Source organism: Carassius carassius, chromosome 43 (genome assembly GCF_963082965.1).
Source record: "Carassius carassius chromosome 43, fCarCar2.1, whole genome shotgun sequence".
Taxonomy (NCBI): Eukaryota; Metazoa; Chordata; class Actinopteri; order Cypriniformes; family Cyprinidae; genus Carassius; species Carassius carassius.
Genome location: NC_081797.1, coordinates 24,100,359 through 24,117,560, shown reverse-complemented (window position 1 = coordinate 24,117,560; position 17,202 = coordinate 24,100,359). Strand labels below are relative to the sequence as shown.

Sequence of the window (17,202 nt, the reverse complement as noted above, 5' to 3'; positions counted from 1 at the left end):
GCTGCCGCACGGAAGACACATCACTGTACTACTGTTTATTATGATTAAAAGCAGTTTGCAGTAAGACCATAGTAATACCATGTCAGTAGTAACTGCTGGATAATGGTGGATATAGTTTGTGAAAAGACTTGTAATAATGGCTACAGGCAGCCAAACCCGTCAGAGACCTTGGACCTGATCTGTAGTTTGTTTCTATATCTTTTCTCTAACTGATGATACTTAAACATTTTTCACATAAATAATTATCAGAAATCAAAAATGCCCTCTTTAAGACAACTGCAGTCCACTAGAGGGAGCCACAGGATAAGAAATCTTTCAACTCCCCTCATTTACTTTCGTTTTCAGTCAGTTAAATTTACAAACAATTGCATTCATTTCCTTTATGTTTTTAAAAATGCATTTTATGATGAACACAGTTTGCAGTATTAGCACATGTAACTGTCATGAGTCCGGACCCGGTGTTCCTCCCTTTCACCACCAGAGGGCGAGTCCCCCAAGGAGGTGGTGGGTGCCGCTCACGATTCACAGAGGCAGCGTTGTCCGCTCACGATCGTGGTTCTGCCCTAGTTTCCCACCCCACCGGCCCTGCCTCAGTCCCCTGGTCCCCCTCCTGCACACGGACCTGGACCCCCATCCCCCCCCCGCACAGCTTCCTCTCTGGGTGGGGGGGTCACTGGAACGTCTGGAATCCGTTCCTTAGAGGGGGGGGGGGGTCCTGTCATGAGTCCGGACACGGTGTTCCTCCCTCTCACCACCAGAGGGCGCCACTTCCATTCTCCGGGACTCATTATCTTCACTCCGCTCAGCTGTGTCACCCACTCACACACTTACACTCACACCTGGTCACTAGTTCGACACACCTGTCACATACTCACACACACAGCTATTCCCCATTTGTTCACTAGTATATATTCTCCACACTCCCACCTCTCTGCCTGCCTGAATTAATGTTATTGTAATGTTAATTGTGATCCGTGTCTCTAATGCTTGTGTTATTTCGGCTTGTTCCCTGTGTTTAGTTCCTGTTTTGTTTTTGCCGTGTTGGCCTTTTTGTTCTTGTTTATAATAAAGTGTCTCTTCCCTGCATTTGGACCCAGACCTTGTTCTTTCCACGGCGCCGTCTCTACCGCGCCGTGACAGTAACGCACCATTCCCTCATCTGCGCCCGCTCTCATCTCACCTCCTCTTTGCGGCTGAATACAAATTATCAATATAATTAATGGAAAAAACTGCTATATCTGGGAAAAGGCATCACAGCAGAGAAAGAGAAATAAAAAAAGACCAAGTGCATCCCTTTCAGGTAGATACGTTCCCATAGACTTGCAATTGCTGAGCAAAAATGCCCTCTCTAAGACAACCGCAGTCCACTAGAGGGAGCCACAGGATAAGGAATCTTTCAACTCCCCTCATCTACTTTCGTTTTCAGTCAGATAAATTTACAAACAATTGCATTCATTTCCTTTATGCTGCCAAGCAAAGCTAACATATTTGATTATGACCAGGTCAGATGTCTAGAGGTCAGTGTGAAAGACGCTCAGGACAGTTGACTGACTCTGACTGATCTGTCAATATATGTTTTCATCCACCTATTTTTAATGTGCATTTTGGAATAACACATTTAAAAAACTCTGCATGGAGACACCAAGATGTGCATAAATTCTACAAATATGCATAAAAATCTGAGTAGGATGATTTTTTTTATCCAATAAGTAAAAAGTCACAGTATTGGAGTATCATAATATCACAGCATTTACCATGGTCCATATAACGTATATTATTATTTATTTTTTTATTTATTTGATAATTAACTCCATTATGGAAGAAGTTTGAAACAACCAGGACTCTTCCTAGAGCCGGCCTCCTGGCCAAACTGAGCATTCGATGGAGAAGGGCTTTGGTTAGTGTGGTGACCAAGAACCTGATGGTCACTCTGTTTGAGCTCCATGATCATACAGTACGTGGAGATAGGAGAAATCTACAGAAGGACAAACATCACTGCAACACTCCACTGATCTGGGCTTAAGGGCGGTGTGGCCAAACTCAATCCTCTCCTCAGTAAAGACACCTGAAAACACTTGAAATGTGCAAAGGGCCCTTCATTGACTGGCCATTAACAATGTTTCTGTTTCATAAGAAACAAGTTTGTTCACCTTCTATTCTAAGAATCTGTGAGTAGAACCTAGTGTGTTAGGGTCATAATCACTGCACAATAAAAGTAAGCCAAGTGTGCACTCAAAACACAGCACTTACGGCACAGTAAACTATAACACAGGACTAATCCATTATTGATGGGAGATTGTTGTCAGCGGCCGACCGTTACATTATCTGTGCCTGTAAATTTTTTGCAAATGTAGAGTATGTAAAACTCCACCCCATCTGTGGCTGAGCACAAATAAACATCACTGTTTGCTCGTAACTGCTGCCAGCGTTTCTGCTGAATATAACTTTATTTCCAACTAGTTCGAAACGCCACAATGGATAAGCATCAGCGGTAAGGGGCTTGAACATAGTTTGGAATAGAGATGCAGTTTCAGCCAGTGCTGTCAGAGCGCAGTGAGACAGAAAGCGTGGAGCTGGGGAGATGGCCAGGACCTTCCTCATCACAGGCATCTGGTAATCAGCTGTGTTCATCTGCATACTGAATCTGAACTATTATGTTGGGCTTGTTATTGTGTTATATTTGAGCACACGTTTTCATAACTTTTTGTATTATTTGCATAATGTTGTATTGCTGTTTTAGGGTTGCCACTAATTGGTTTGACGGTTGATTTGGTATTTGTATCAGTATCAGTTAATCAGTTTCTATCAGTTTACAGAATACCCGGGAGGCTGAGGAGTAACAGAAAGATGGTTTTATTGAAGGCACAAGCAGAGGAGCGGGTAGTGTTGGGTAGAGTGATGAAGGGTCCGTGATAGCTGGGTCAGAGGAGGGAGGTGTACCACACACACGCACGATGGAGACTTGGATCTTCGGAAGATCGCTGGAGAGAGGTAAGTAGAGGTAGAGTTAGTCCTTAGAGTTAGCATACAGGTAAGACCTGGTCGCGAACGAGACCGGACGCTGACTGAGTGCGTGTGTGTGGTATTTATAGTGCAGATGTGATTGGGTGATGATGAAGGTCAGGTGGAAGTGCTCAGTACTCAGGTGAGGGCGTGCGTAGTGAATTAGTGGAGGTGGAACCTGGCGTGTTTGTAACAGTTTCCAGCATTTTATTAATTAGCTTTTGACCTTCTCTTATTATCAAACTCATAGTTCTGTCTTGAAAAGTTTATACATTAGAGCTAAAAAATACATTTCTTTTTGCAGTCAGTTCATAATTAACACAAAATATGATTTTCTTTTTTTCTTTTTTCTTTTTTTCTGATTAGTTTAAGGTGAAATGTGACACAAGACTTTTAATTGTTGCAAAATTCATAAATTTCTACTCCATCATACCAGACAGAAGTGTCACACTGCCTTTTTAAAGGATGACGTGGAAGTGTGTTCATCTAAAGAGCATTTAGGAGAGTTATTTGTTACACTAAATAATCAATATGAGAGGAAGTCTGAGACTATCGATCAGGCAAATGTGGAGGATGCAAAAGCATCATGAGTCTCACTACTTTGAGTTCACTGCTGTTAAAGCAGTATGAAACTAGTGCTTTAAGTCAAAATCAGTTGACACCATTAATTATCATTTAAATGTGCTTATACACTTCATATTATTTGTCTCATTCAACACATTAATTTTGCAATTGTTCATGTAAAAATGTAGAATTGTAAAGTCCCTTTCCAATTTTTAATAATTAAAATGGCGGAACATGCCAAGACTTTTATTTGTAGTGCAATATAAATTGTTGCAGCTTTACAAACAATCATGATGTTATTGCTTCTAATATCTTTAATGTCTAAATGCATTATAGTTGCATTTAGCAAATTAAATTTGGATGATAAATTGTGATGATATAAGCAATCAAGCAGCTGAGGTTGTGCGATAATGTAGTTTACATTCTGTGGCAATATAAATGTGGTAATAACATGATAATAACATTGTAACATGCAAAAAGTGTTAAATAAAATAATATATAAATAAATAAATATGTGGACAAAATAGAGATAAGTCAAAACACAACTATGTTTGACATACAGTGGAAAAATATAGGTGTACAAACAAAAAGTTGTTAGTAAATTTCGCAAACATTTACCAAGAATCACATTTTAAAGTAGAAAAACTGAAATAGTATTTTATCGTAAAATGCTCTGTAAAATAATTATTAAAAAAATAATAAATTAAAAAACATATCTATAAACCCGATTCCCAAACATTTGGGACACTGTACAAATTGTAAAAAAGGAATGGAATCATTTACAAATCTCATAAACTTATATTTTATTCACAGTTGAACATAGATAATATATCAAATGTTGAAAGGGAGACATTTTGAAATGTCATGTCAAATATTGGCTCATTTTGGATTTCATTAGAGCTACACATTCCAAAAAAGTTGGGACAGGTAACAATAAGAGGCCGGAAAAGTTAAATGTACATATAAGGAACAGCTGGAGGACCAATTTGCAACTTATTAGGTCAATTGGCAACATGATTGGGTATAAAAAGAGCCTCTCAGAGTGGCAGTGTCTCTCAGATCATCTACAGTGCATAATATCGTCCAAAGATTCAGAGAATCTGGAACAATCTCTCTGTGTAAGGGTCAAGGCAGTAAAACTGGATGCCTGTGATCTTCGGGCCCTTAGATGGCACTGCATCACATACAGGAATGCTACTGTAATGAATATCATAAGGGGGTTCAGGAATACTTCCAGAAAACATTGTCAGTGAACACAATCCACCGTGCCATTCGCCGTTGTCAGCTAAAACTCTATAGGTCAAAAAGAAGCCATATCTAAACATGATCCAGAAGCGCAGGTGTTTTCTCTGGGCCAAGGCTCATTTAAAGTGGACTGTGGCGAAGAGGAAAACGGTTCTGTGGTCAGACGAACAAAATTTGAAGTTCTTTTTAAAAAACTGGGACGCCATGTGTGGCATGGGCAGCTTACACATCTGGAAATGCACCATCATTGCTGAAAGGTATATCCAAGTTCTAGAACAACATATGCTCCCATCCAGACGTCGTCTCTTTCAGGGAATACCTTGCATTTTCCAACATGACAATCCCAGACCACATACTGCATCAATTACAACATCATGGCTGCGCAGAAGAAGGATCCGGGTACTGAAATGGCCAGCCTGCAGTCCAGATCTTTCTCCCATAGAAAACATTTGGTGCATCATAAAGAGAAAGATGTGACAAAGAAGACCTAAGACAGTTGAGCAACTAGAAGCCTGTATTAGACAAGAATGGGACAACATCCCTATTCCTAAACTTGAGCAACTTGTCTCCTCAGTCCTCAGAGCTCTGCAGACTGTTATAAAAAGAAGAGGGGATGCCACACAGTGGTAAACATGGCCTCGTCTCAACTTTTTTGAGATGTGTTGATGACATGAAATTTAACATCAACTTATTTTTCCCTTAAAATGATACATTTTCTCAGTTTAAACATTTGATATGTCATCTAAGTTGTATTCTGAATAAAATATTCAAATTTGCAACTTCCACATCATTGCATTCTGTTTTTATTCACAATTTGTACAGTGTCCCAACTTTTTTGGATTTGTGTTTGTAATGTAAGGACTTTTTAGAGATAAAGTTTGATGTGGTGTAGCAGGTTTGGAACCATATGCAATTGCTAGTCATATACATACTACTAATAAAGTTTTTAATGTAAGATTTAACTACTTATTTATTTATTTTATTTTATATAATATTTATTAAATACTGTTATTATTTACAATAACGTTTATAATCATTTATATTTTATTATAATTACTTTTCTCATTACATTAGAATATAACAGTATGTATGAACAGCGTACTGAATCATGGAGCAAAAATGTTTGTCGATATATTTTACAGATGCGATATGTATCTACATTGCGATTGAATCAGTCATGAGTCCAGATCCTGTTCAGATGTTGTGTGATGGTGAACAGCTGAAGGTTTGTTTGCTGTGGTGGGATTTATTGTCATTCAGTCTTCTGGAGGAAAAAATATAATAAATACCCCCAGGGAGTTTTGGGAAGCATATTAAACTGTATTCGATAGCTTTTCAGCAAGATTTACACAGTGAAGCAATTAGGAAACCAATGGCAATTCAAAAACAAAAGAAGAAAATACCCTTGTCTTAATAACAGTTCAACTTTCAGTTGCAACCTGCCTTCATTACATGGTTGACTTGCCTGAGTGTTATTTCCACGGGTTTGTGTTGTTGAAATGATTCACTGCCAAATGAGAGAAACAAAGGAAATCAATAGCACTAACTGTCTGAAATACCCTGCACACATTCATTCATTCAGTCTGAAGTGATGAAGTGATAAGCTCACAATGAACTCTAAGAAGAACATGCTCTCGGTCTGTTGTTTTCCTCTTGCTTTATTGATTTAACCTCTGATGAATATTTAATCAGTCAAAGAGACTGTGATGCTCTACTTTAATTCTTCACAGAAGCACAAATCACCCAGAAGCTTTAAGATAAATGAAGTTTGTTAGAATACTGTTGCTTTGGAAATCATTTCTTGAAATCTTCATTTAAATAATTGATTGCTGTCAAGCTGTGCATGACATCCCATGCCATGCTGTGATATAGCAGACTAATATAATAAGACCCTTTGACTGGCAAGCCAAGACTGCTAGTACAGAGTGACAGAAGTGTGCAGTTCCCCCGGGGACATGAACACATTTTAATGTCTCCAGTAGGGGGCAGCATCAGCCCTCAGGAAATGACATGCGGCACACTGCAGCAAAGTCATTTGACCAGGATATCAAAACAAGACCAGGGCTAATCAGCAAGAAAACCCATCCATTATGGTGAAGAATCACACTATGAATGTGCAGCAGGGTTTTGCAGTCGGCGTGTTGTTGAGAGGACAAACATGTGACGGTATGGGGATCATAGGTAGTGGAGGTTGACTGCTGTTTTCAGGCAAGGCAGATGGTACATGCGATTGCAGAAGTGAAAAACACAGACAGGTTGGGGGATGAAAATGAGGACAGAGAAGCTCAATAATACATGGAAACTGTCTCACATATTCTGGCTTTCCAGCAGTCATGTTCTGGGATGCATCTGTGTTTATGTGCTGTTTATCACGCCTCTGACATTAAAGTGTTTGGATGAGTGTGACGCAGCCCTATGCACATGCCCAGCTCGATTATAAGCGCCTCTCATCTGACCACCTAAACATTGGGTACTGAAGAAAATAAACATCAAAGAGGACGGAAGAGAGAGATGAGTAATCCTGGATGAGAAGAGATGCTCATTGTATAATTTATTGTAATTGATTGCAGTTGTCTAGGAAGCAATACAAAGAAAAAACTCCTCTTTTGAATCTGCCAAGTGCAAAAGGGCTCATTTTGTATTTCACAATAGGGCTTTCAGATTTAGAGTGTCATGAATAATCGTTTAAAGAGGCTTAGGTGCCTTCAACACATAAAATATGGGGTACCATTTGTGCCAAAAATTGTGTTGTTGCTTGTGTTATTCTTTTTATTGAATGTTCAGCTCTGTTTTATGTTTTATAAGTTCCTGATCTTAATGAACATTGTGCAATGCATTTTAGATATCATGGAAAACAATAGAATGTTTAGATTTTAATCAACATCTTGGTTGAAACCTAAGGAATACACATTCACTTAAGTTTATAGACCTTATGCATCAGGGAAACTAGTTTGAAGCCATCTTATAGTAGCTCTGTATAGTTGTATGAAATTGCTGTTGAAATGTAACTGACCCCTCACAAGGTCTGTGCCCTTTGGTTACTTCTTTCACACGTTTACTACAAATAGGGGAAGTCGTGGCCTAATGGTTAGAGAGTCGGACTCCCAATCGAAAGGTTGTGAGTTCGAGTCCCGGGCTGGCAGGAATTGTGGGTGGGGGGAGTGCATGTACAGTTCTCTCTCCACCTTCAATACCACGACTTAGGTGCCCTTGAGCAAGGCATTGAACCCCCAACTGCTCCCCGGGCGCCGCAGCATAAATGGCTGCCCACTGCTCCGGGTGTGTGCTCACAGTGTGTGTGTGTGTGTGTTCACTGCTCTGTGTGTGTGCACTTCGGATGGGTTAAATGCAGAGCACAAATTCTGAGTATGGGTCACCATACTTGGCTGAATGTCACGTCACGTCACGTCAAATTGTGTTAATCTGGCACACCATGTTCCATTCTGAGTATGATTCATTTGGACTGGTTTATGTTTCGATAGTTCACTGTAATATTCTGTAATATTCTGTTATACCACAAATAATGCACAAATGTGGTATTTTGGAAATGTTTAGTGTAATTACTTTGAATAATTTAAATGATAGCTGGAAGTGGTGCTAAATAAAGAACTGTTTGGGGTGCAAAAGAGTGTTCTTATTGCTGAGCTGAGCTCTCTAAAAGGAACCGGGTATTTCTATCACTAATTCATGGCATCCTGCTCTGGTAATTACCACTCACTTGACAAGAAAGAGTCTGTTAGACTGTTAAACTAGGTCTTTATATTTTCTGAAGAGATTCTAACTAATGCTTCCCCATTCAAAGTAACTGCTAAGTTGTTGGTGTTTGCTATGCGATGCTATGCTAACGTGTTTGTTAAGTTGCGTCACATTTTTCTGGAAGCCACAGATTTGGGTATTCCATGTGAGGAAGAATTATTTTTTTCCATGCAGATTTTTGCAACTGATTCAAGTTGGTAACTTGAATTCATCATGCAACAGAACGTTACTCAGTTCTAAAAGACTTCTGTTTGAGTTGTGCTTCATGCAGACAATGGATCCATTTTGCCTGACAATTTTTCACTAATGTGACCACACTTTTAGTGTATCACTATGCATTTGCTAGCTACATGGCTGTGCTCTTTCCAAACCAGTTCCAAACCTTGCCCTGTAGCCAATTTCATTCTAATCATGTCAACTTAATCATGCAATCACCTGTCAAGATGCTTGACTTAGCTAATTAACATTTGTCAGTATACATCAGTGCAGTGTAGATATCATTCATATTCATGCTGCCGCAGTCTAAATGTTTTCATATATGTGGGTGAGATATGTTGTATTATTGATTGTTTTTTTGATGGTCTCAGCAGATGTCTCTGTCATTTGTCACTCAAGGTTGAGGTGTCAGCACTAACCTGAATAGATATTGATTATTTACACTTTTTTCCCAGCGCTTTCAGACTCTTTATTAGTTTGGAAACCTGCATAGGATATGTGTCATTTCAGTCAGAATGGGATAGGCTGCATTGAATTTCATCTGTCTAGCCATGACATATAAAGACAGCGTCTCAAAGGTTTGGCTATCACTGTCTGTGGATCATATGCAGTCACTCCTAAACCCAAACTTAGATCTAAAATAACATGTCAGCTAGGCTAGTGCTGGCTGCAGATAAAGTTTTAATTGTTGTAGATTTTAATATCCATGTTGATAATGAAAAAGAATATTGGGATCAGCATTTATAGACATTCTGAACTCTATTTGGGTTAGACAACACGTCTCATGACCTACTCATTGTCGAAATCATTCTCTAGATTTAATACTGTCACATGGAATTGATGTTGATGGTTTTGAAATTATGCAGCCAAGAAATGACATCTCAGATTATTTAGTTTTGTGCAAACTTCATATAGCTAAAATTAGCACAACACAAAGGAAACCGTACGAAATCCGTAACACAATGGAAACAAGCCACAACCAAACGAAATTAGCACAACACAATGGAAACAAGCCACAACAGAAACAGGCTGCAACATAACAAAATTAACACAATACAATGGAAACAAGCCACAATACAATGGAATGAATCCACAACACAATGAAAACAAGCTGCAACACAACGAAAACAAGACGTGACACAATAAAAACAAGCTGCAACACAACGAAAACAAGATGCAACACAACGAAAAAAAGACGTGACACAATAAAAAAACAAGCTGCAACACAACAAAAACAAGATGCAACAAAATGGAAAGAAGCCACAACACAACGAAAACAAGATGCAACACAATGAAAACAAGATGCAACACAACGAATACAAGATGCAACACAACGAAAGCAAGATGCAACACAAATAAAATAAGACGCAACACAATGGAAACAAGCAACAAAAAAACAGATACAGGCCGCAACAAAACAAAATTAACACAATACAAAGGAAACAAGCTGCAACACAATGAAAATAAGCCGCAACACAACGAACACAAGATGCAACACAACGAAACGAAGCCTCAACACAATAAAAACAAAACGCAACACAACGGAAACGAGGCAACACAACGAAAAACAAGATGCAACACAACGGAAACAAGATGCAACACAATGAAAACAAGATGCAACACAGCGAATACAGGATGCAAGACAACAACAACAAGATGCAACACAATGGAAAGAAGCCGCAACACAATGAAAACAAGACGCAACACAACGAAAACATGACGCAACACAACGGAAACAAGATGCAACACAGCGAAAACAAGATGCAACACAACGGAAAGAAGCCGCAACACAATGAAAACAAGATGCAACACAACGAAAACATGACGCAACACAACGGAAACATGACGCAACATAAGGAAAATAAGATGCAACACATCGAAAAGAAGCAACAACAAAACGAAATTAACATAACATAATGGAAACATGCCGCAACACAACAGAAACAGGCCGCAACAAAACAAAATTAACACAATACAAAGGAAACAAGCTGCAACACAATGAAAATAAGCGGCAACACAACAAAAACAAGATGCAACACAAAGGAAAGTAGCCACAACAAAAACAAGATGCAACACAATGGAAAGAAGCGGCAACACAACAAAAACAAGATGCAACACAACGCAAAGAAGCCATGACACAATGAAAAAAAGATGCAACACAATGAAAACAAGATGCAACACAACGGAATGAAGCCGCAACACAATAAAAAACAAGATGCAACACAACAAATAAAAGATGCAACACAATGGAAAGAAGCAGCAACCAAAAGAAATTAACACAACACAATGGAAACATGCTGCAACACAACAGAAACAGGCCCCAACAAAAAAAAATTAACACAATACAAAGGAAACAAGCTTCAACACAATGAAAAGAAGCCACAGCACAATGAAAACAAAATGCAAAACAATGCAAACAAGATGCAACACAACAGAAAGAAGCCTCAACTTAACGAAATTAGCACGACACAAAGGAAACAAGCCGCAACACAATGAAAACAAGATGCAACACAACATAAAGAAGCCATGACACAATGAAAACAAGATGCAACACAAAGAAATTAGCTCAACACAATCATTCATTGTTTTGTGCACTAATGGGCTGCCATACTAACCACATATACAGTAGATCTATCTACTAGTTAGTGTTTATTTATAATGACATGACAGGACCTTATTCTGTATCAACCACCAATATCATCACCAATATCATTTTCAACATCTCACTGAGTCAGGCTGTTGTTCCCACATGCTTCAAAACTACCACCATCATTCCAGTTCCGAAGAAGCTATCTCCATTCTGCTACAATGACTACCGTCCTGTTGCACTTACTCCCATCCTCATAAAGTCCTTTGAAATGGCTAGTCATGCACCACATCAAGTCTGCCCTCCCCCCTCCCTGGACCCTTTCCAGTTTGCATATCGGTCCAACTGCTCGACCGATGATGCCATCGCCACTACCCTCCACTCAGCACTCACACATCTGGACAAAAAGGACTCATATGTCAGAATGCTGTTTATTGATTTCAGTTCAGCATTCAACACAATCATCCCTCAACAGCTTATTTACAAACTGATCAAGCTCAACACTTCGCTGTGCAACTGGCTGTTGGACTTTCTGACTGGAAGACCTCAGGCAGTACGGGTCGGCAGCAACACATCCAGCACCATCACACTGAACACTGGGGCCCCCCAAAGATGTGTGCTGAGCCCCCTCCTCTTCACTCTGCTGACCCACGACTGCACACCATCACACAACTCCAACCTCTTTATTAAGTTTGCAGATGACACGACTGTGGTGGGTCTCCTTAGCAACAAAGATGAGACAAACTACAGGAGCGAGGTGAGCCGCCTGGCCAAGTGGTGCAGTGACAACAATCTCTCTCTGAACGTGGAGAAGACGAAGGAGATTGTTGTTGACCTCAGGCGAATGCACACTCAGCACGGACCATCAACGGTGCGACTGTGGAGAGAGTGAGCAGCACCAAGTTCCTGGGTGTGCACATCACAGAAGACCTCTCCTGGACTGAAAACACAGCAGCACTGGCCAAGAAATCACAACAGCGTCTCTACTTCTTCTGCAAACTGAGGAGAGCCAGAGCCCCACCCCCCGTCATGTACACCTTCTACAGAGGCACCATCGAGAGCATCCTGACGAGCTGCATCACTGTGTGGTATGGCGCCTGCAACGCGTCCTGCAGAAAGACTCTGCAACCCATAGTGAGAGCAGCTGAGAAGATCACTGGTGTCTCTCTCCCCTCCTTCCAGCACATTTACGGAACCCGTCTCACTCGCAAAGCCCTCTTCATTGCAGGTGATCCCACTCACCTGTCACACAGCTTCTTCAGCCTGCTACCATCAGGGAGGAGACTGCGGAGTCTCCAGGCCAGGAGCAGCAGACTGAAGGACAGCTTCATCCACCAGGCTGTCAGGACGCTGAACTCACTCCCAAACTTGCCCCCCCTCCCCTCTTCTGCCCCAGGCACCACTGAACTATGAATTTTTTATCTGCACTGTTGTTCACTTCATTGATTTGCACTCTATCTGCTTTTTGCCTTGCATTGCTTTATTTAAGCTTTATTTTTAATTTTATTAGATTTAATTTAATTTAGATTTAGATCATATCTAGTCTTTTGCCTCCAAAATGTTTGTACTTAGCGGCAAGAAACCTGATTCCCTGTCAATGCAACCAATATTGAGAACACCCACTAGAAACCTAATCGCCAACCCCTGGCAACATGCAGCGACAAAAGTCGCTTTTTAATATTATATACATTGTAATGAAAGATGTTCTTAGAACATTCTCAGAATGTCCTCATCATGTTGTTTGAACTTGATGAACGTTCTAGGAAATCATTAATCAACATTAAAATCACAACAAGAAAACTGGACATTTGAAAAATCTCAGAATTCTTAAAATATACATTCAAATAAAGTTATATTTGGGGTTAAAGAGTGGGAATGTTGTAAGAAATATTTTTGCAACCTTTAAGTAACGTTCTAATCACGAGAAGAAAACTGGACAAAACATTTTAGAACCATTTCAAAACACTGTTCCCACAACATATTCATAACCTCACCAAGGCTCTCGTGAATTATGGACGCTCCCTTGCACTTTCAGAAAGAGTCACTGCTGTAATTGTGTTTTGACGTAGCCTAAAATAATTTGCCACACCATAGAATTGGTGAGAGACAGTAGAGACAACATAGGCTATTGTTTAAATTCATAGAGGAAATTCTTTAATAAAACGTATCGAGCAATAGGGAATAATAAATATTATTGGTGCATTATTTCCTGAGGTACAGGCTTTAGCACGAATACCTCTGTTTCGTCACGCACCTATCGAGTTATAGTTGTATATCATCTCCTCACGCAGAGCGTTCTTGCGTCTGAACACAGCTCGACATCGAGTAAAAACCGAGAGAAACAGAACGCACTGTGTCTTTTAAAGTTGAGCTGTTTTTAACTTCGCGACGTAACAAAGACATCCGTCTGACGCATCTGTGTGTGTCTAAACGATTAGAAACAGCGTTGACAGCACGTTGAGTGTGAACGCCCCCAGCGCGCGGGTCATTCATCGAGCCCCTGCAGGGTCCATCCTCTTACAGTGCGTAACCATGACAACAGCCCCGGATGGTGGCGCGCGAGGGTAGACAGGTGTTGGGTTGCGCAGAGGAGAGACACCTACGCGATCGCTCCATACTCTCCATGTATCCTGCCTTCATCTTGTGCACGCGAGGATCTGTGTCGGGAGCCACCATGGTGCATCACTCTGGATCCATACAGTCCTTCAAGCAGCAGAAGGGTCAGTGCGCGCGCTGTTTTTGCGGGGGTTACGTGTGACAGCATGTTTTGGGGGAAAGTGCGGCTCTGGGCAGCTGTAGCTCATGATTTCATGATGTGCTCAACTTCACGATCAAGTGTTTGGCGCATATCGGCTTGTTTACTGGATGCCATTGCAATATAATATCGCTCTAATGAATAGATCACGAGTCAAACAACTGTTTTGCAAATTTGCGTTTAGATCTCACGGATCCATGCATAGGAGAAGTTTTCGACGGTTTTATGCATATATGTAAATGAATTATATAATATATATATATATATATATAATCCCTTAAAGGTTTTACTCCCCTTAAAACCTTTAATGAACGCAAAGGGAATTGATATCAAAATTTGTTACATACTGGATACAGGGGAATCTATTCTAATTTTATTTGCTATATGATTGTTTTTTATCTTATTTATTATTATGTATTTTTTTTTTTTTTTAATTGGCTTAGCTTGATCCCGTATTTAAATCTGTAAGTACAGATATTCTATAAGCAGTCGTTAAATAATTTTTTGATCAGGGATATCTCTCTGATATCTCTTTTATTTATTTATTTTTATGTTAAAGCTACTCATCTGTGGAGTTTAACAACAGCAAGCTCTAATATAGCTTCACTGGATTTATTTTTGACTTTTCAGTTTTGCATGGCACTGGATGCCACTTCACTCTTCTTGTTCTCATATCTGCAGTTTTGGTGATCAGTAACATGAATCATAGAAATATTAAATGTTACTGGTAGATCTTGACTCAGGGTTATGGGAAAACACTTTCCATTGATCTTCCTTCATCTGGTTTAATGGGGTCACACACAAACTATGTGATCATCTGCCTATTAAATCACACTGTGCTGAAAATCACTGAGTGATGATTTGATTACAGTGAAATGGAAAAGAAAGAGCCAATTTTGCAGGTTTTAGTGGCTCGCAATGGGTTGAAAAGGACCGCAGCTTTGTTTTGATGTTAGAGGCATATGTTACACTTTGTTTTGATAAAGTGCATTTGTTCCTGGTATTGAAGATATGAGATACAGTAACACACAGATATGATTACTCTTCTCAGGACATGGTCAGTGTAAACAAAACACAACTCTATAAAATCTCATTACTAGTGTTATAGCATGCTACAGAGACTGAACTGAGAGCTTGAAATGGGTAAAAGAGTGCATTGTTGTACCGTAACAAGCGGTCTGTGTGTTCGAGCCTAGATTATTCACAGCACTCTCATCTCTTAAAGCAGATCGAGCCTATTGTTGCATCAATCTTCTGCAGTAGTTTAGTATAGAGAACCAACATCCATCCAGAACATTGCCTTGTTTCAGTCTCAGTTTAGTAGTTGACACACATTTTAATAATAACAATACATATGATCATACATGTTTGTTTATTGAAAATTAATCAATAATACTAGAGAATGCAAGAACAAAAACAACAACAACAACAATAATAATAACTTGTTATTATTAGTAGAATTATTATTATTACTGTTATCATTAATAGTAGTAGCAGTAGTAGTAGTATTCTGGATTTCTTTATTTTAGTTTATTGAAATAATAATAATAATATAATTGTACTCAAGTTCAGCAATGTATCCATAGAATTAACACACAATAAAAACTAATACTAAATAAGGAGTTCAAGTTCTTGTTAATGTGGCCCTATCGACACATTTGAATAATAATAATAATAACAATAAACAATAATTTATCATAATGCATAATTATTAAACATTTCATTATTACTGTTATGGATTTTATTTTATTGTACTTTATAATTAGATATACAATTACATATAAAAGCGAGGATAATCCTGATCTTTTGCAGTAGTTCCTGAGTTAATTCGCCCAGCCTGATTACTTTGCTGCTGATTTGCTGATATCAAATTGCTATTGCCTTTGGGAAAGCTACACACTTTATTAACACACCATTCCTCATGTTATCTCTGAATGAATGGCTCCAGTGTGATGCCATTTCTTGTGCCACAGTAAATTACACAGTTCCCCCTTTGAGCATAATGACAGCTGCAGGTATTGATAGTGCCACTTTGCATCCTCACTACCAAGACACATCTCTGTCGTGATCATTAGCTATCGATCTATGAGCGGATATACAGATTATTGCAGGCATTAGAAGCTCTTCAATGACTCACAGTTAATTATTTAGGACTCATGCAGCATGCCAGGACCGAGGTAAGGCCACCGAACACAGGAGACTACAGCACATTCATCTGCGATTTCAGGTCATTACAGTGAGCAGTCATTCAACAGATGCTTTTATTCAAAGTGACTTTCAGTAAACATATTAGACTGGCAGTCCCTCTGGAACAAAGGCTTGCGATCCGTGAAGGTCTCCACACTGCTAAACTGGGGTTCAGATCATCTGTGCAGTGCAGGGCTGGGAATCGATCGAGCCGTTGGGAAGCTGATAGCTTATGGCTCACTCTTTGTGGGAGTGAACTTGTGACCTTCCATCGTTATACAGCCCTATGAGAATATTATAAGTGTAAATAGAGTGACAATATGGAAGTCGTAAGACTTAATTGCTACCAAAAATGGAGTGGTAAGCTGCATTTGCACTTCATGTCATCTTAAAGGATTTTGACATGTTTTTTGTCCTGTATAATTACATGGGAATGTGTTTAGATTTGCGCGTTTGTCAATCAATCACATCCAAAATAAAAGTTTTTGTTTACATAATATGTGTGTGGATACTGTGTATGTTTATTATGTATATATAAATACACACACACACACACACACATGCATGTATTTTGAAAATATTTATATGCATCTATATTCATATAATTTATATAATTTATAAATATATTTATTATGTGAACATAACATATTTTTCTTAAATATATGCACGCATGTGTGTGTATTTATATATGCATAATAAATATACACAGCACACACACACATATTATTTAAATAAAAACTTTTATTTTGAATGTGATTAATCGTGATTAATCGTTTGACCGCACTCAATTAGATTAATGCACTGAAACACAGATCTAGGATACATTTCCTGTAAAGAGCATAACTCACTGCTTAACTACCATCTCCTAGAATAGATAGTCATGACTGTG

At 39.2% G+C, this 17,202-nt stretch overlaps 1 protein-coding gene across 3 annotated transcripts in view; it reads left to right on the top strand.

Annotated features, from left to right (window-relative positions):
* The first annotated feature begins 13,761 nt into the window (after positions 1–13,761).
* Positions 13,762–17,202, top strand: part of LOC132124628 (anoctamin-3-like) — a 93,900-nt gene continuing 90,459 nt past the window's right edge. For all 3 annotated transcript variants that reach the window (XM_059535735.1, XM_059535734.1, XM_059535733.1), the window contains exon 1: positions 13,762–14,091. In XM_059535735.1, the coding sequence (XP_059391718.1) occupies positions 13,920–14,091 (172 nt within the window). In that variant the 5' untranslated portion in view covers positions 13,762–13,919. The remainder of the gene's footprint in view (positions 14,092–17,202) is intronic.